Below are 19,916 nucleotides of genomic sequence, written 5' to 3'. Positions count from 1 at the left end.
CGTGGGTTCTCCCTCTTGGGAGTTCATTAAGAACAGGCTAGAGTCTGGACTAACACTTGTTGGAAATATCATCGGGGGATTATTTCCCAGTTATGGATCATACCAGATCACTACTGAGGTTCCTCCCAGATCTGGGATTCTGGGATCTCCTTTTCTCTGAATCTTCCTACAGGGCTCAGCTCCGATTCCACATCTTCTATGCGGTCCTCCTTGATCCCCCACTTCTTCTTGCTTTGACTCTTTATCATATACTCACTAGTGTACATTTTGTACCTCTTCTCTCAATAGGATGTGAGTTCCTTGAGGTCAAGGACTGATTCATTTTTGTATATTCAGGGTCCAACAAACTAAGAATTTAAGGCCTTTAAGAATTGTTCATGGAAGAAGCAGCGAGGTAGATAAGAATGCCAGGTCTAGCGATGGGCGGTCCTGGGTTCAAATTTGGTCTGACATTTCTTTTAACTGTATGACTTGGGACTATCCTGCCCAAGAACCAGTACTTAGTGTCTGTTCTAGGACAGAAGAGAAGGGTTTAAGGAAAGAAGTATCTGTTGAATTGAAATGAATTTCACGCTTAGCTCATCTGAATTTGAGACAGCTCTGAAGCCTGCCCACCATCGCTCTCAGACCTCCATCTCTTCTCTCTTTGGATAATAACATCGCTCTGCTCTGTCTCGGGCTTCCGTGTTCTAGGCTCACAGAGCTGACTCTGCTAGAAGAAAGGCTCCAGGAGCAAAATGCTAAGAAAGAGAAGGCCATATCTTCCCTGAAACTGGACCTGCAGAAGCTGGTGCGTGTACTCTTGGCTCTTTCCTTTCACTCCCATTCCCCAAGGCCTGCTTGCATCATTAAGATATTTGCTTCTCTGAATCCAGGAATCCACACACACCGGCGACCGCCTGGAAGCGGAGGCTTTAAAGGATGAAGTGGAGTCTCTGCATCATGTTTTAAACCACATCACAAAGGTGCCGTATTAGTCCTGGGGCATCAGAGGAGCACAGATGTAGAGCTGGCCATGGAGCCGGAGCTCTTCATTTTAAAGAGAAGAAAACTGAGGCATGGGAGGCAAAGGGTCCTTCTCCAAAGTGGCCTGACCAGTAAATGTCTGAGGCTCCATTTCAGTCACAGAACAAAGAGTGTGCAAAGGAGAAAAGAGAGTAGAAAAAGAAGGGACCAAACCACCAGTGAGGTGGCTAGTCCTACCATGTGACCAGTACTGGGAAAGTCCTATCAGGCACACAGGATAGGTAAACTGTTACTTCTATGAGGGGAACCTCTTGTTTTTGGTTGATGAGATGAAACCGATGCTCTCGAACAGTTAACCAAAAATAGGGGATGGCTCACGAGCCAGGCTCCCTTGTCCAATACTTGATTGACGTTTCCTGTCTCTGAGACTTCGGCTCTAGAAATGGGAGCTGTATCATCTACCCTTCCCGTTTTACGGAGGAGAACACCAAGATCCAGAGAGTTTGGGGAACTCTGGCCCAAGGTCACACAGACAGTGAGGGACAGATCTGGGATAATCACTTGACTTCATTGTACCTCAGTTTGCTCATCTGCAAAATGAGGACAATGCTACCTTGAGTGTCTTCCTTCTCGGGCCACTGTAAGGATTAAATGAGATCATAAGCATGAAAAGATTTGTAGATAGTGAGGTGTCCAATGTGTCTGTTGTGAGGTCATTCATTTGTTTTCTCCATTCTCTTTTCCCTTTAAAGCTAGTTCTAGCCGATGCTGAGAATGTAGCCCTTCCCTCGGCAGAGAACATAAGGGATGGAAGGAAGGAAGAGCCTGGAAGACAGACATCCCCTCTGCACTCCGGTTCCTCTCCTCCGCAGCAGGCATCCCTGCCTCAGCCCTGCTCCCCTCTATACCAGGATGCATCTGTGCAGGCCATCCGGGGAGCCCTCCAAAAGAGACATCAACAGGAACAGGTTGGGAGGACCCCAAGCACCCAGGGCTGCTTAGAACAGGCCAGGCGATGGGATCCTGGGCTTCCCCAAACTGGGAACTGGAAAGGAAAATAATAAAAAGCCAGTGCCTTAACTTGGAGTTCCCCAAAATGCTTGGGTCAATCCAATGCATGGAATCTGATGGCCATTGAAGATGGCTTTGAGGGGAGGTGATAGACAGGAAGGGAGGATCTTGAGTACATTAGACTAGAGCAAATGGGGGCCAAGGAAGAGGGATGGTGAGTAGAGCCATAGGATAGTCTATTTGTCAAGGCTTCTCTAGAAGTATTGGATTATTATTTTCAGAGCAAGATGTAGAAAATGCAGGGAGGCAAGAAGTACAAGTAGCAAGTAGCACACATGGCAAGATGCTCCTGAAGAGGCCAGTTTGTGGCTGGATGGCTGGATGGGACACGGGGGGCATGCTCTGGGGTGGTTCAGTATAGTGGATTTGTTTAATTTACATTCACGCACCCATCAGATGAACCACCCATCAGAGACCAAATAAAGAATAATTAAGTGATTAGCCTGAGAGGGGAGGGGAGGGAAACGGCTCTCGCCCTTTGAGGTCCAGGTCCAGACAACCGATACTACTTTCCAGGAGAGGCATCTCAGCAGGGTGGTTTGACAGGATACCATTGCTGGCTAGGCAGGACCCCATCGAGAAGAAGGAGGAAAGGGCTTTGGTGAAAAGGGAAAAAAGAGGGAAAAGATCACCTGATAGGATTCAAGAAAATGGGAAGAGTTAAAGGATGAAATCTGGAATGGGCAGTGATGGGAGAGATGGGTTTGGGGGATGTTACATGGATGGGAATGTATTATAGGAGGTTACTATGACTTCTCTCTTCAGTCCCCAGGAAGGTCAAAGAGAAACAAAGATCAGACTGATCATTTTGACCTGGTAGGGACCTGGCCATGGGGGCAGTGAGGGGAAGAGATCAATGCTTTTGGCTATCCTACATCCAGGAGTAGAAGAAAGGGAACACAACTGATTTTACTTAAAACTAAGTAGGATGCGGCAGAGAGTTGGCTGAATGGATTGAGAGCCAAGCCTAGAGATGGGAGGTCCTGAATTCAAATCTGCCACTTCTTAGCTATGTGACCCTGGGCAAGTCACTTAACCATGGTTGCCTAGGCTTACCACTCTTTTGCCTTGGAATCAATTCTTAGTAATGATTCCAAGACAGAAAGTAAGGGTTTAAAAAAATAAAAATAAGGATAAGATGCGAGATAAAAGAGGGAAAGGGGAATGACAGGCGTAAGATGGAGCGTAGTTAGCAGACATTGGTTTTTTAGTAAATAGATAGATAATGGATGGATGAATTAATGAAACAATATATTTCCTTCTATAGTAAAATCATGTTCATGCCTAATTAAGGGGCTCAGTTATATGATAGGCCACATTAGATCACACATAGAATTAAGGGCTCCAAGATCAACGATGATCAAGTAAGCTATTAATGGCCCTGCCCTACCAAAGAATTGAGCACTAACCCCTAAGCTGGACTTCCCTGAAGAGCACCATGGAATAGTGGGAAGAGCACTGGACCAGAAGCTAGCAAAAGTCTGGGTACAAATTCTATCCCCGGAGCTTCCTAGAGCTCACGGCCATGGACGAGTCTCACTGGGAGGCAGCCTCATCATCCGTAAGGGTAGAGGACCTGGAGGGCCTCGCCGGGGATCCAATAAGAGGCCTCTGTGCTGTTCACACCCGCTCTCCATCATCGTTCTCCTTGTTACTTCACCAAGTGCCGGATGGAGAGGGCGATGGAGGGACGTGGGAGGGCAGAGGAAAGAACACGGGGCTTGGAGTCAACATCTGAATTCCAGGCCTGCCCCGACCCTTCCAGTACTGAACGGCTCTGTATGGGATCACGGGGATCACGTCACCTCTCTTAGAGCCCACTGACTTCTCCATTGGCAAAACATTGCCCTGCCTTTCTCTTAGGGGTGTTCCGAGAAAAGCACTTTGCTTAGTGCCATGTAACCGTGATCGAGTAAACCAACACCTCCTGTGTGCTGGGCACTGGGCTGAGTGCCAGACCTATGATCAGGGAGCACCAGGTTGGAAGAATGGCTCGTGTCCTTCGGGGAAGAGTCTTTGGAAACAACAGTGGGGAACCACAATGGCCATCTAGTCCGGCACCCATTAACCTGAAGGTTGTGGCCAGTAACAAGAGAATCCCAGAATGTCTCTGTGCAAAGGAACTGCAGAGGCCATCTAGCCTAGCCTAAATGGAAACCTCCTTGGCGCTACCCCTCCCCCCATAAGCCGAGCCTGGAGAGAGCCCCATGAGGGCTAGGCACCCTCAGCCTCTCACACCAAAGAGCCCACACCCTTTTCCGTCTGAAGATAAACCAAAGCGTCCTTTGGGAGCTCACTGAAATGCTTAGATTTAAACCTACGGAACCCCTTCCCGCAGCCACTCATAGAAGCCCATGGCCGTGCCCCAGAGGTCTCAGTTGGACTGAATCATTGGGCCTCCCTAGTACTCTTCCTTCACCTTGGTTCCACCATTGGCGGGGATTGCCATCCCTGCCCTACAGCAAGGCACAGCTTATTCACCCCCTGGCCCATCTGGGTCCATGGCTCACCTCTCCCCAAATGCAGGAGCCAGGCTCCAAGGCAAGCCTGCTGGCGCTGCCCTGAGAGGTGAGCCCTTTCACACTGGACATCCGGGCACCTTGTCTCTGAAAACAACCAAGTTGGCACCCCAGGATCTTCCACAGCCGTGCGTGACGGGGGGAGGAGAGGAGAGGAGAAGAGAGGGGGGGGGACAGGGAGAAGTACCAGGAAAGAGAAAAGGAGAGGCAAAGAGGCAGGAGAGAACAGAAGAGACAAGGGCGGCCCCTCTTCCCATGGATAGGGAGAGTTTCCTTACAGCAATGAAATCACCGACACAGCAGCCTCTGAAATAAAAAATGAGAAAGGCAACAGAGTGAGATGCTGCTGACATTGAGAGGACGAAACCATGCCCAGCTCAGCTCCATTTTACAGATGAGTCAACTTGGGCCCAGACAGATTGTGTGATGTGCCCCCTTTATGTCCCAGTAGAACAGCAGCTCCTCAAAGGCGGACTGTTCTTTTAAAATATTTTTAAATTTAGAATATTTTCCTTGGTTCCATGATTCATGTTCTTTCCCTCTCCTCCTGTAGCCAATGTACAATTCCACTGGGTTTTGCATGTATCATTGATCAAGACCTATTTCCAAATTATTGATAGTTGCACTGGAGTGATCGTTTAGCATCCACAGCCCCAATAATAGCCCCATCAGTCCATGTGGTCAAGCAGTTGTTTTTCTTCTGCGTTTCCGCTCCCACGGTTCTTCCTCTGGATGTGGGTAGCGTCTTTCCCGTAAGTCCCTGAGCCTTGCTCTGGATCCTTGCGTTGCTGCTAGTAGAGAAGTCCGTTAGGTTCGATTGTACCACAGTGTATCAGCCTCTGTGTACAACGTTCTCCTATTCAGGCAGACTGTTGAGTAGCCCCAGAACCAAGCCTGCAGTGCCCGGCACCTTGGTAAGTAGGGTCAGAACTCCAACCCCCCCCCCCCCCAGACTCTGCACTCTCTCTCCTGAGCTACACTGCCGCTTGCACTGGTCTCCCCACAGGCCTGAATCGCAGTTCCTTGAAGAATTGCCATCCAGAGCCCAGTGTCTGACTGCGACCAAGGTGCCTCCTGACCCTGGCAGGCCTTACAATCGGTCTGGGGAGCTGAGACACGTTCACTAGTGATCAGACTTCAGCAGGAACGTGGGAAATACCCAGAGTTAGGACCAAGCTTTGGGGAAGATGGAGGGGGAGGCTGAGGAGGAAAATTCAGAAAAGACTTCAGGAAGGGATGTCACTTGAGCTGCTTCTTGAACAGAGGGATCTCAAGAGCAGGGAGGAAGGGTGAGAGGCTGAGGGGGTAAAGGAAGCTGCGCCAGGCCCCCGCTGCTCATAAATGGTCTGGGCCCTTTCCCAGCCCACATCCCTGGAACAGGGCACCAAACTCTGCCCCCGGAGCCCCTGGGATGCCTGACTCAGTAGGGGGCTGGCCTCCCAAGCACTCACACAAACTCATTGTTCTCAAGATTGTTGCATCACCAGGAGTGAGGAGGGCACCCCTGGCTTCAGCTGAATCTCTTGCATAATGCTCAGTGTTTTTCTAGGGAAAATGGGTTGGGAAATCTGTGCTCTCTGTCCCTCCTGTGTGACTCCCTCCCTCCCCTGTGTTAGAAGCCAATTTTCCTCAAGAATCACAGGGGCAGTCCTCGGAGGTATGTGGAAAGGCCCTAGCAAGGCTCTCATTCCTCACCATGGTTCATTGATTAGAGATGATGATCCTCCCTAGAGGGGGCAAAGAGCCTGGCCGACCAGAGTGGTGGGAGTGGGGGGAGGGGGGATGTAATGAGGATCATCCTGGAGTGGAAAGGCCCCTTTCAACATCTGAGCCTTTGTTCTGCCCCATAACATCCTCGTGTCACGTTTGCAGAATCACAGAACTTGAGAGTGACTCAGGGACCCAAGTTAGGAGTCCTTCACGTAATCTACCCACCAAGGGATTTACTGAGCCTCTGCTTACACACCTCCAAGGAAAAGGAACTCCCTCTCCACCAGGCAGTCCATTCCACTCTTAGGCAGTTCTCGTGGTTTGGAAGTCTCTCCTGATGTGGAGCTGGTCTCCCCAGGCCTTCTCCAACATGGACCTTGCATGGACTTGATTTTTTTCTGGACCCAAGTGCAAGGCCAGACACTGATTCTTACTGAATTTCATTTATTAGATTCATTCCAGGGCTGTAGGCAGCCAGGATCTTTTTCGGGTGCTGTATGTCATCCAGTGTTAGCCCCCTCTCTAGCGTGGCATCATCTTCCTGCCATCTTTGCCTATCTCCACGCCAATGATAAACACATTCAGTCGAGCCAAGCACAGAGCAGTGATTGGCCTCCCCACTGGAGCCCTCCTTTCACAATGACGATGAGCCAGTGCTACCACTCTTTGAATTGAACCATCCAGCCAGCTACCATTTTACCTTATGGGTCGTCTTATCTCATCCACGTCTCAGCCTCTGCCACAAGGAGGGTATGAGATATTTACCTAAGGCTTTACCAGAACGCAGGGGCACTAAATCACTAGCATTTCCCCTCCTGCATCTTTTTAGTAATCCTGAAGTCAAGAACTGACCTTGCCCACATGCATGCACACACGGGTACGCACACACACAAACACACACACAATTTTTGTCTCCGTTTCTCTGCTGCAAAGAGGGGGTGGTCCCTCCCTTTCAAAGAACTGTGAAGCTTCAATAAGATAAATGCATGCAAAGAAGCTCTTTGTAAACATTAATGGGATAGATGGATAATAGATTTTGTCAAGAAAGATGGGGAAAGAGACCCAGGGGTATGAGCAGCAGGATGCAGAAGGCAGGGGATAAGCATGATAAAGAAAAGTTTTGTCAGTCTTAAAATTTTAGTTCAGATCAGTCCCTTGTAGAACCTCCCTTTTTAGAAACTAGAAGTTTTCAAGTTACGTAGAGTGCTGAAAGCATTAGTGCATTGCCCAGTTGGTTGGTGTGGACCAAAATCAAAACAAAAACGCTAAAATGAATCTATGGTAACTCCTAAGGGAGAATAGTGACAATAACAATAACGATAAGAATAATTCCCATTTATAAGGCACGCTGAGGCTTACAAGGGATGCCCAGGCTGCATTCCTGCGGGTCCTTGACTCCCTGTCCCATTTTTTCTCTGGCCGGGCAGGAGCTGCGGCTGCAGCTAGAGTCCTCTCAGGCCACCGTGACGATGCTCCGGAAACAGCTGGCAGACCGTCAGAGAGAGGTCCAGGCCACAGAACAGCAACTACAGGAGCAGAGACAAGAGCGAGAAGAGCTGTTGGGGAAATTGGAAGAACAGAGGCAAGACCTGGAAGGCTGCAAATCCTCCAAAGAGATGTTAAAAAGGTAAAATAGGGCGACCTGGTCCCAGGTTGGGGCAGATCAAAATACAGAATGGGAGAATTTAGGGACCCTGGAGCCCTTCCAAACCGAAAGGTATTCTGGCTGGGCCAAGGTTATTTAAAACCATAGATGTTTATCCAAGGACTGCCTTCAGGAAAGCTATAAACTTGGACATGTCAACTTCCAGAGAGGCATAACTAGCACAGAACAGCTGGGACTTCACTCTAAAGGCACTGAAAGTTAGGGGGGCGCTACCAGCAATTTCATTCTTTCCTGAGGCAGAAACAATTGAACTTATTACCAAATTAGCACAGTATTTAATTTAAATAGCTAGGGTTCCTCCCTCTCTTCTATACCCAAGGTAAGATTCTGTCTCCATCTTTTCCCCAGCCTATTCCCTCCTCTGGTAGTAACCTCCCCAGGAGCAGCCTGATGGTTTCTTGAAGCCTCTTCTCATCAGATCCAATATCAGAGGTCTGAGATCTCTCTCAAAGGTCAACCCCAAAGGTTCACCCTCTGATAATGTAGTTTTAGGATACATAGAATCTGAGATCAAAGAATGGCCTGAGTTACCCTCAATGCATACCATTCAGTCAACAAGCATTTATTAAGTGATTGCTATGTGCCAGGCACTTGCTGATCTGAGTTACCCTCAATGCATACCATTCAGTCAACAAGCATTTATTAAGTGATTGCTATGTGCCAGGCACTTGCTGTCTTCTCTACCTAGAAGGAAGGCTAGACCACAGGATGTACAAAGTCTCAAGCCAAGAGATGCCAACTAGTTCTTCCATTTAAACTCCACCAAAAGGACAATAGTAAAAAATAGGGCCTCGGATTATTAACTAAGGCCGGGCAAATGGGGCTTTGTTCTAGGATGACACGCTTAGAACCTTTGTAGAATTTCCACGGTGAAGATACAATGGAGCTTAGCACCTTGAGAGCAAAAAGGATTCAGTAGAAACGACCAGACGATGGAAGGAGGTGACGACCACCCTTGCCAAGCCCAATCCGTAAAGCGGCCCCTTTGTGATGTCCTGAAGTCTCTGAGCCCTTCGAGAGGTGGTACGGCAGCCCCCCAGCTCCTTGCTCAACTGGGAGTTCTCTCCTTGAGACTCGTCTCAGATGGTTATTACGGTACATACACCAGACATAAAAATCCCCAGTTGTGACTCTGCAAAGTCTGACTAATGGATCAGAGGCAGATGAATCAATCGGTGGATGGAGGGGGCATGAACGGAAGCATGGATGGACAGAAGAAGCATGTAGCGTGCCCTGATTGCACGCCAAGAGCTGAATATGAACATATCTTTATTATCTATGAGAGAGAATATGCAGATGACCAATAGAGAAGAGTAGTGGCCAAAGAGGAGTATTTCGGTTTGGGGAGCTATAAAGGTGGGGAGCAGAGCCACAGGAGAGGAGGTTGGCACACCCTCCCCACCTGCTGAAGATGACATCCAGGGGCTGATCGCTAGTCCAAGGGGCAAAGCAGCTGGCCGAAGGACGGAAGAAGACTTTTGTGAAGCCTGGCCGGAGCCCTAAGCACAGGGCCTGGCATGCCGTTGAGTCCTTAATATTACCTGTTGGCTTCACTTGCTGACTTGCAGCAGCTGCCCTGCGAAAGCGTTTCAGGGAATAAATGAATGAATTCATTTGGAGGCCGTGTCCAAAGTAGACCTGGGTGCTTTTGTAGAGTGCCTTGGGAGGACTCCCTACTCCGTTTTCCTCTGAGAACTGTGGCCAGAGGAGGAGAAGCCTGACAACCAAGAAGCCACCAACCACCAACCACCAAATTCACATCCACCAATTCTAGCTCACTGGTCTTTGGGACCATCATTTGCACGAAGGGACGAGCGTTCTCCAGCTCGGTCGCTCGCTCCCCCTCTCCGTAAGTTACTCCCCCAGGCAAGAGGGCCCTTTTCAAGGACAAGCTTGAGAACACGTGTGAGGTCCCTATGGTCCTGTGGTCCTCATACCTCCCAATACTGTTTGGCTCGCTCAGGGATGAGTGTGCGAGGAGCAGGCTTTCCCTTTTCCATCTTCACGCCCTCCGTGGCATTCCTCGTATTGACTGAATGGCAAGAGAACCCAGGACCCCCTGTGCCCCTTGGTGCCTGGGCCGCTGAGAACCTGCAAGACGAGAGACTTGTCTGAGAGGAAGCCCACTGATTGCTTCCCTGTTGTAGGGAAACTGGAGTCAGAGCAATGGTATTCTCAAGGAAACGTGGACAGCGCCACGGCTGGGCCGAGATCCATACAACATCTCCATCGTCCACTTCATTTGACTCATGGGTGTGTGTCAATTAATTGGGGCAAGCAATGATTTTGATAAAGGCTTCATTTTGTACCTTCAGGGCTCACATATGTGTGTTTCCACTTAACAAAAGGCTAGGAGGGCAGCTGGGTAGCTCAGTGGATGGAGAGCCAGGCCTAGAGACGGGAGGTCCTAGAAATCTGGCCTCAGACACTTCCCAGCTGTGTGACCCTGGGCAAGTCACTTGACCCCCATTGCCCACCCTGACCACTCTTCCACCTAGGAGCCAATACACAGAAGTTAAAGTTTAAAAAAGTTTTTAAAAAAGGCTGGCTCAAAGTATTTGATTCTGATGAGATTAAGCCAGATGGAGCTGGTTTCTTCCCCTTTATTTTTCTGACAGAAAAATACGGTCTGCATATGCTTCACTGTTTTCCTTTGTTGCGTTTTTAATTCTACGGTTTTTAAGAATGGGTACTTCTCCAAGGAGGGGGCCTCTCGGAGGAGCAGGGGACCTAAAGTCAGGAAGACTCATCTTCATGACTTCATGTCTGGTCCCAGATTAGTCTAGGTAGGATTGTCATTTTAATTATATTGGCTCTGCCCACCCATGAACAATGAATATTTCTCTCATTATTTAAATCTGACTTTATTTGCACAAAATTTGTTTTATAATCGTGTTTATGTAGTTTCTCATATTTGCTAGTTCGCTGTGTGACCCTGGGGAAGTCACTTTTTTTTGCCTCCATTTCCTCATTTATAAAATGAGCTGTAGAAGAAAATGGTGAACCACTCCAGTATCTTTGCCAAGAAAACCCCAAATAGGGTCACCAAAAACTGAACCGAAACAACTTGAACAACAACAACTTCCCTAAGGAAATGTGCTAAGGTTATAGCTCTTAAGGAGCACACTTCAATAACTGTTAGAGATAATTGCAGAAGCTCTCGGTGTGGGGAAGTCAAGCATTTTAAGGATCATTCAGTTTCGCAGTGAAGTGGGATGAGTGGCAGCAAAGCACAAAAAGTGTGGTGGGGATGGGGGAGGGGGGGAACTCATCGTTTTTGTTTTTCCTTCCCCCGTAGTGACTTGCACGTGGGTACTTGATCAAAGGCCATTGAATCCATCAGCACTGATTAAGCACCTACTATGTGCCAGTCTGTTAAGCTAAGCCCTTGGGATACCCAGGAGGGCCAGAGACCGTCCCTGCTCCCAAGGGGCTCAGAGATGGATGGGGAGACATCCTACAGACAACTCTACACAAACAAGCTTCGGACAGGGTGGTTTCTTCCCAGGAAGACCTACCTACCCCGGCTCCCTTTCTGCCCCTCAGGGAGAAGGAGACTTTGGAGACGGAGATGCAGGACTTGACGCGAAGGGCAGAGCTTTCCTCCCTGGAGACAGAAAGGCTCAGAGCCACCAACGCAGATCTTCAGAGGCGGCAGAGCCTCCTGGAGCAGCGGCAGGAGGAGATGTCAAGGAAGGAGGAGAGGAGGCAGAAGGAGCTGGACACGAGGTGAGGTTCCGCTTTGCCTGGGCCGTGGCCACATGCCGGGGCACAGGGGGAGCCCCCGGAGAGCCTCTCCCAGGGCCCTCCGTGGGAGTCGAGTCTCTCCGTGATGTTGAGGACGAGAAGGAGCCGCGGGCGGCGGTTATCTAGTCCGATGCTCTCACTTGGCTGAGAAAGAGGGAAGAGCCTGGTCCGTGGGGGTCGATGGCCAGCTGGTCAGAGGCGTGGGCATCCCTGACCTCACGTTCCTGCCAGGGGCTCAGCCGGAACCCTGGAAGTCCGGAGGGCCGCCTCTTGGGTCCCGGGTTCTCCGTCAGAACCTCCAGAGAGAGAGAGATGCCGTGGCTTGCAGACAAACAGAGCTAAGGGCCCCTCTCTGCCCCCTTCTAATTGAGTCTTCCTTTGTGCAATCAACAAACCCTGGTGGAGCACCGCCCTATCAGGCGCTGTGCTGGCCCTTGTACAGTGACAAAATAAAGCAGCCCTTGCCCTCACGGGGATTCCATTCTAAAGTGCTCTCTGGATCCCACGGGGAGCTCTGATGTCATTCAGAGTCTGGGGGCAGCCTGGTATCTTGTCCTTACTACCAATGGGCAACTTCATGGTTTCAGAGCAGCTGCACATATGAACCTCCAAACAACAGCCTGAGGTAGGTAGGCCGTGCCCATTCTTCAGATGGAGAAACTGAGGTTCCGAGGGGGTGAGGCGAGGGGCCCAGGCTGAGTCTGCACGCGGCCAACTGAGGCCTCTGCCCCAGGGCTCCGGACTCGGCTCTGGGCTCCTTCCACTTTAATTAGAAGCCTAAGAGGTCCGCGTGTGCTCATGTGAGGGAAAACTTCCTGAAAACAGTCTCCACGGGGAAAGGGCTTTCTCAGGAGGTGGTGAGCTCCCTGTCACTGCCAGTCCACAAGCAGAGGCTACATGCACCCTTCTCGGGGTTAGATGGCAGAGGGAGGGATTCTTAGGCACTGGAGGGCCTTCCAACTTTGGGGCGCCATAACGACGCCCGGGTGCGAGCCTCGAGCGTTCAGAGCAGCCCGGCCGCCTCACCCAGAGGCAGGCCCTGCAGCCAGGACCAGCCCCTTTTATAGGGGAGGAAGTGGAGGCTCTCGGAGTCCCTGTGGCTCGGCCAAGGCTGCTGAGCCGGCGAGGGTCAGAGGCAGGACTTGAAATCGAGTCCCGCTCTGCCTCAGTAGGCCTCGCTTCATCCTCCACCTGTACGGAGCCTCTCTGGTACGCCGGAGGGTCTAGAGCAGAGACCAGCCGCGCTGGGAGGGGTGGCGGCAGCCGCAGCGCAGCCCCTTTCTGGGCCGCCCCCTCCTCCTGGACGGGGCTCGGGGGCGGCGTCTCTCCAGAGGACGTGCCAGCCGGCGGCCCAGCGGGCAGGGCTGGCTTTCGGGCACGACGAGGAACAAAGCCCAACGTTTGCTTTTCCCTCCCCTGCGCCAGCCAGAGGAGCATGAAGCAATTAGAGGAGAAGATCTCAAGCCTGAAGAAGGAGCTGCTGATGGTGAAGGAATTCCTGAGCCAGGCCGTCCTGGAAAAGGAGGTGCTGGCGAGCCAGAAGGAGGGGCTGCGCTGCTCTCTCACCCAGGTAGGGCGAGCCGAGGCGGGGCTTCCCAGGGCCGTCCCATGGGCTTCGGGGGCTCCTCTTCTTCCTTGCCCCCCGCGGCTCCCGGCCGGCCTTCTCTCGCCCTCTTCCTGTCAGCCTCACGCTCCCACTCCTTTATTTTTCCACCCCTCAAAAAACAAACTGCCCGAGTTGTGTTAAAACAAGAAACAATGGGCTGCCTTGCCGTCTCCTCTGCCCCGCGCTGGGAGAGCCCGCTAGAAAGCCAGGCTCTGGGGCGCAGGGGGGCGCCTTCCAGAGCGGCTTCCTCCGGGGGCCTCGGGGGAGCTGAGACGTGAAGGACCCTCGTCCTCTCTGGCCATCGCCTCGCCGCCGGGGGCGAGTGAGCCACGTGGAGGTCATCGGCCGGCGGCTTCCTCACGCCGCTCAGTGATCGCCGTCCATGCAGCGCGTCCCTCCTCGCGCTTTGCTGGGTACGACGGGCGCCTCCCCGTGGGCAGAGCCACAAGAGGAGCTCCGGCACCCGAAGCCAGTGCGGTGGAGAGGCCTCACGTCCAGGCCGGCTCTCTCCCGTGCCGGGGCCTCCATGTGGAGGGCCCGAGGCCTGGATCCAGAGACGGACACGAGGCCGGCCTCTTCGTTTTCCGGGGGAGGACACGGAGGCCGAAGAAGCGACGGCCCTCGCCCGAGGCCACCAGTGACGGGGCAGCAGAGCGGAGATCCAGGTCCAGGCCTGCTCCCTTCACCGCCCGGCTGGAGGACCGAGGCTGGATTCTGGCCCCAGACTGGCCTGGGAGAAAGTCCTTCCCAATGGAGCATCTCTCCTACACACACACACACACACACACACACATGCACACAATCACACACACACACGCTCACACTCTCACTCACACTCACACACACACACACACACTCACACTCACACACACACACTCACACACACACACACACTCACTCACACGCTCACACTCTCACACACTCACACTCACACTCACACCCTGAGACTGGCTTTCTAGCAGGAGCTCGAACCCTGGACTTGGGCAGCCTTTGGCTGTCTGAGGCCGAAGGAGCCCCATCCCTCTGCCCACCTTCTGCGCCTCAGTTTCCTCCTTTACAGATGACTTCCTAAGCCCCCGCCGGCTCTCGGCTGACGCTCCTAAGACTGTTCTTTCCACACTCTCAGATTTAAAGAGTCGTCACAGTGCTGGTGGATCTGGGTCGTCGGGCAGGGCGGCAGGAAGGGGGTGCCGGGCTCAGGGCCTTGGGCCACCCCCCAGTAACGTGAACGTTGTGGGGGGCCACGCGATGGGAAGCAGCGAAGCCCTTTTGTTGTTTCAGTAACAAAATCCCCCTGGCTGGCGTCCAGGAGGGGGTGCTGCCTCCTTCATAAATAAACACAACCCAAATATTTGGGTTATAGAAGCATAGCTGGCCTTGCTCTGAGGATCCGGGTTTGCCAGATGCAGCCTCTGAGCTCCAGGCTAAGCGTCTCCCGCCTGGTCCCTTTGGGGACGAAGCTCTGGGCTCCATTTCACTGCTGCGCGGACACCCGAGAGCCCCCCCGGCCCCCCGTGACACTTTCCTCTCCACTACAGGCAGAGGCCAACAGCACTGAGCTGGAGTCCTTAATAACCAAGATGAGAGCTAAAGACACAGAGCAGAAGGACTCCCTGGTCAAGATGGCGGCCCTAACGGAAAGTCTGGCTCAAGACAAGGTCAACCTGAACCGCTTGATCCTACAAGTAAGTGAGAAGTCCTGAAGGCGCCCAGCCTGGCTTCCCCTTGGGGACACCCCGTTATCTGCTCCTTTGGTAGAAGTGGGGAGAGAGTCCGTGTGGAGAGCACGCCAGAAGGCCTTCCTCAGCCAGGCCCCATGGCCACGCCTGGACCAAAGCACAGAGATGATCCCGCAAGACCAAGACTCAAACCCGCGGCCTTGGGCTACGTGTCCAGGGGTGCCAAGCTTTCACCCTGCCTCCAGCTACCTTCCCACCTGCTCTGGTGGGGCCTCAAAGTCCCTTAAAAGGGGACGAGGCCATTCATTCCACATTGAGAGACCGTGGTGAAAATTGAGGGATGCTGGAGAAGTGACAGCAATCCTTTCAGTTTATACTACGGTGTAAACAGCTAAATCCATGGCCATCCCTGAGGGTAGGCGCTGAGGAGGGGAAGGAGAGAGGCAAAGGCCCCAGAGAGAGGCCAAAGAGCCCAGGGGAAGGCGGGCAGCAGCGCCCTGACTTCTCAACTTCCCCTTCGCACCAGAGCTTACGCTGAAGTGGGAGAGCCTGGAAGGGTCATATATTCCCTCCTAACCACCATGTGCTTTAGTTGGGCTCTACAGACTTCAGTTCTTGATCACCCCAGACATTCTCCTTGTTTTTCTTTGGGCTGAACAGCTGGAACAGGAGAAGAACCAGTGGTTAGAGCAGCAGTGGCAGCTGGAACAAGAGGTGAACCGCCTCCAAAGTCAGATTGCTCATCTGGATCAGGAGCTGGACCACATCCAGAGGGAAAAGAAGGGCATGGACCAAACCTTGCAGATGGCTGAGGAGAAAAGAGGGAACCTCGAGGAAGAGATGCTCGTGCTCCAGAAAGAGAAGAGCCAACTGCATGAGCAGCTCATACAGGTGAGCAGAGAAGTGAACCGAGACGCCAAACTCTCACAGCCTTGCCGAGGGGGGTTAGGTCCTTAGAGCCCACTTCCTGCTCTTAATCTCTTAATTCTTGGTTTTCCTCCACATTTCAAAGCTAGATGTCCTCACATCCTTTTAGAGTTTCACACACACTCTCTCTCTCTCTCTCTCTCTCTCTCTCTCTCTTAAAAAACCTATTTTTTGCCTATAGGAGGGCTCTTTAAGAGTCATTGAGTTTTCTTATCTGTCTCCATCATAACAATATGGTTTTTTCCTGTTGCCTTATTTTAAAATACTATCATAACTTCTGGTTGGGTGGATTTACAATGATTTTGATTCCAGCCCTTCGTTTCATTTTTTTTCTTTTTTTATTATGAACTTAATCATCAACAAGTAGAAACATTTCAAAATAGGAAGGGCAAAAAAGAGGATTATCTAAGAGCCCATGGGCTTCCATTAGGTACAGTTTGTCTTTTTAAGTGCATATTAAATTTAACAACATAATAACAAAATTGTTTTGTTTGTTTGTGTCCCCTTTTAAATTTTTTTTTGTTTTCCTCTGTGTATTTTTAATGTTTTGTTGATGCTCTTTACTTCATTTTTTGCATCTTTATCAACACCCAATGACTCATTCTCCCAACAGAATTTCTCCCTTGTAACAAAAAAATATAATCAAACAAAAACAATCAATGTATTGTATAAATTCACCCTGTTAGAAAATGTATGTCCCATTCTAAACTTCTAGTCCATCACTTCCCTGCCAAGAGGCAGGAGACATGCACATTCTCATTTTAGTTCTGTCATATAACTTTATGTTATAAGCTTGTGTCTGATTTACAGTATATTTGGGGTTCTGTTATCCAATTCATTCTCCATTTTCTTCCACTTTATAAGTGAGTTTAATCCATTAACATCTAAGGTTATAATTGTTCAATTGTGTCTCCTTCTATCAAATTCTTGCATATTACTTTTGTCTGTCAAACCTACCAGGTCCTTGTAGTTTGTTTTGTTTGAAACCGTCATATCTTTTCCATCCCCTTTTGAACTCTATTTTTTCTCTCTCTGTCCCTTGTTTTCCACATTTCTCTCTCATTTTCCTGTTCTTTACTTTTCTCTCACTTTCCCATCCTCTACTTTCATCTCTCCTTCCCATGCTCTTCACTCTTCTTTTCTCTACTTTTCTCTACTCCTTTCTCCACTTTTATTTCTTTCCTTCCTTTGCCCTCTATTTTGAAATTTCAAAGGTAAGCTGTCAGAAACACACTTTGGAAGGGCAACTAGACCAGAGCCAGCAAGAGATACAGCTGCAGGCTGATTCCCTCCAGCAAACAATGCTCGAAAAAGAAGAAATGGCCAACGAGAAAACAAGACTTGTGCACCAGCACACGTCCCTGGAAAGGCAGAATCAAGTCATAGTGGAGGAGAGGGCTGTTCTCAGGTATTCTTTTTTTTTTTTTAATTTTTGTTTATATTTCCATCAGATCTAAATCATTCTATTTTTTTTACATTTTTAAATTTACTTCTATGTATTGGCCCCTTGGTGGAAGAGTGGTAAGGGTAGGCAATGGGGGTCAAGTGACTTGCCCAGGGTCACACAGCTGGGAAGTGTCTGAGACCGGATTTGATGCTCTCAGGTATTCAGACTTCTTCTCAGTGCCCAGATCATGACCCCAGTCTCCTATCCAACAAAACTCCCAGAATGCTCAACTAGACTCTTGAACTTTCTCATGCCATCCCCTAATGATAGGTTTGGGAGAAACCTTAGACATTATTTAATTTGACACACTAGGGAAACTGAGTCCACTGGCTCACAGGGCATCTCTTCTAAAAGCAAGTCCAAAGAATTTGGCTCTCTAGCCCTTCCCTCTGGCTACAAGACGTTTTGCATTCCTCCCCCTCATCCATTTCACATTCTAGTCAAACTGGCCTGCTTGCTGTCCCTAGTAGCTGACACATGGCAGTCCTCTATTCTCTCCCCTCCAGGCCTTTGGGTACCCCATTCCTCATGTGTAGAATGCTCTCCCCCTCACCTCAGCCTCTTGAAACTTCTAGTCAAGCACCAGCCCCTTCATGAGGTCTTCCTCGATGCCCATATTTCTCTGTGTGTTTCCTATTTTCTTCTCTGCATATATTTGACATCTCCAGTGGAATAGAGACCCTGGAGGGCAGGGCCTAGCCCAGTGCCATGCACATAGCAAAAACAATCAGTGCTCATTGAATGGAATCTTCTTTGTCAGTCCCTGCCAGGGAAGACGTCCTCATGGCTTGGTATCTCTAACCCAAGGATTCCATTTGGCAAAGCTGTTGGGGGTTCAGCCCTTCTCTCATTCATGCCCCAGTCCGTATATCTGTAAAACATGTAACCCTTGTCTGTGGTCCTTCTGGGTGAGCCCCCTGCTCCTGGAGCGGGGTGTCACTGCCTCCCTGGCAGAAGGACCTCTCCTCTCCAGCCCCCTCCTAGAGCTTCTCCATGCCTTGGCAAAGCTCTCTGAACTCCCAGCTTCCAGACCTCATTTTCTCCTTCCTGCCCTGGGAGGTTGACTCTGGATCTAGCTAGGATGGACGGCTGACACTCTCTTTATCACACTGGCTCCTCTATTCCATGACTGTAGCTTGGTATCTGGGCTCCCCCAACCCAACGCCATGGACCGACCATTTCTCCCATCCTGGGTTTTTCCGAGCTGATGAGTCTCTCCTACTCTTAGAAATCTGTCCCTGTGTCTCTCTCGTTGGAAGGATGGGAGATAACAGATGCCCTTGGGCAGCATTCGCCTCTTCCTTCCTCCCTCTCCCTCCCCTCTCCTCAGAGCCTCTGGCCTGTGACTCAGGAATCAAGCCCTCCTGATTAGTTTGGTGCGAGCTCCACTTAAGATCTACTGTTGTGGAGTCATTGGGTATGAGTTATCGTCTTCCCGATTTTTATTCCTAGCATTTTTATCACTCCTAGAGTTGCGATTCCTGGAATCATCGTTATTATTATTCCTATCACTATTTCTATAGTGATGGGTATTATTTCTGTTTACTCTTAGCCAAGTCCCACACTGTCTAGACTCCAGGCTTCACAGTAAGGCACATTCCAGACATTGTGTGAGACACATCTCTGAACCCTGACAGTCCCTCGTAACTGGGGCAAGATCATGTACTTCACCTGCATTTTTCATGAAAGGAAACTGAGGCAAGGGGCAATGAGGAGCATGTGCCAGATTCCACAGCTGGATAGTGGTAGAGAAGGGTCTCAACTCAGGTCTCCTAATCTTTCCTCTTCCTTTTCCTGAAAAGACCTAAGAGGGTCTTCTTCCTCCTTGACTCTAGGGGTCCTCAGAGGTTGTCAGGCATGTGGTTTGGGAGTAAGAACCCTTGATCTTTACTCAGAAGACCTGGGTTCAAGTCCTGGTCAGGATGCTTATTATTTATGTGACCCCATTTTGAAGAGTCCCACAGCTCTCAGCAATCTAAGATCCTTGATAAAAGGATGTAGGCACATGGCTTGACCTGACTGTTATCCATATAACTGTCCTCAGGTGTACCTAGTGTAGGTATGGTATGTGCAAAGATACACCCACAGAGACAGAGTTAGCTTGAGTTTGTCACCTCCGTATCCTTGGGCATACATAAAAGCCCTGGGACAAGGGGAGGCAACAAGTAAAGGGACTCCCTGAGATGAGAAACTCAGGAAAGCTCAGGGGAAGGAACATGGGATTAAGGGTCAGGTCATGGGTTCCAGTTCTGACCCCATGCTTACTAATGTTGCGACCCTGTTCCAGGGCACCACCCTTCATCCAGTCACCCAGTTTCACAACCTTGGAGTCCTCCCTGACTACATGACCTCATTTACACACTCCCAGTACAACCATGTGCCAAATCTTGTTACTTCTGCCTCCAGGAGGTCGCCTCTACTTTCACAAGCTGATTCCCAAGCTGTCCCATCTCTCATGTAGATTTTTGCCCAAGCCTCTCGGTTGCCCTCCCTACTTCCAGTCTCTCTTCTCCCTCCCAGCCTCCAGTAGCTGCCAAATGGATATTCCCAAAGGGCAACTCCCATCATGCCATCTCCC

The 19,916-nt window shown here is 50.5% G+C and overlaps 1 protein-coding gene across 1 annotated transcript in view; it reads left to right on the top strand.

Annotated features, from left to right (window-relative positions):
• LOC123242023 (ciliary rootlet coiled-coil protein 2-like) overlaps positions 1 to 19,916 on the top strand; it is a 129,112-nt gene that overhangs the window by 38,462 nt on the left and 70,734 nt on the right. The window contains exons 10-18 of the mRNA XM_044669518.1: positions 694 to 790; positions 876 to 965; positions 1,719 to 1,934; positions 7,694 to 7,893; positions 11,479 to 11,661; positions 13,105 to 13,249; positions 14,824 to 14,970; positions 15,625 to 15,855; positions 17,106 to 17,299. Coding sequence (XP_044525453.1) covers positions 694 to 790; positions 876 to 965; positions 1,719 to 1,934; positions 7,694 to 7,893; positions 11,479 to 11,661; positions 13,105 to 13,249; positions 14,824 to 14,970; positions 15,625 to 15,855; positions 17,106 to 17,299 — 1,503 coding nt within the window. The remainder of the gene's footprint in view (positions 1 to 693; positions 791 to 875; positions 966 to 1,718; positions 1,935 to 7,693; positions 7,894 to 11,478; positions 11,662 to 13,104; positions 13,250 to 14,823; positions 14,971 to 15,624; positions 15,856 to 17,105; positions 17,300 to 19,916) is intronic.

The sequence above is a fragment of the Gracilinanus agilis genome, chromosome 3 (assembly GCF_016433145.1).
Source record: "Gracilinanus agilis isolate LMUSP501 chromosome 3, AgileGrace, whole genome shotgun sequence".
Taxonomy (NCBI): Eukaryota; Metazoa; Chordata; class Mammalia; order Didelphimorphia; family Didelphidae; genus Gracilinanus; species Gracilinanus agilis.
The sequence above is the reverse complement of the archived record's forward strand: the minus strand, read 5'-3'. Positions and strand labels throughout refer to the sequence as shown.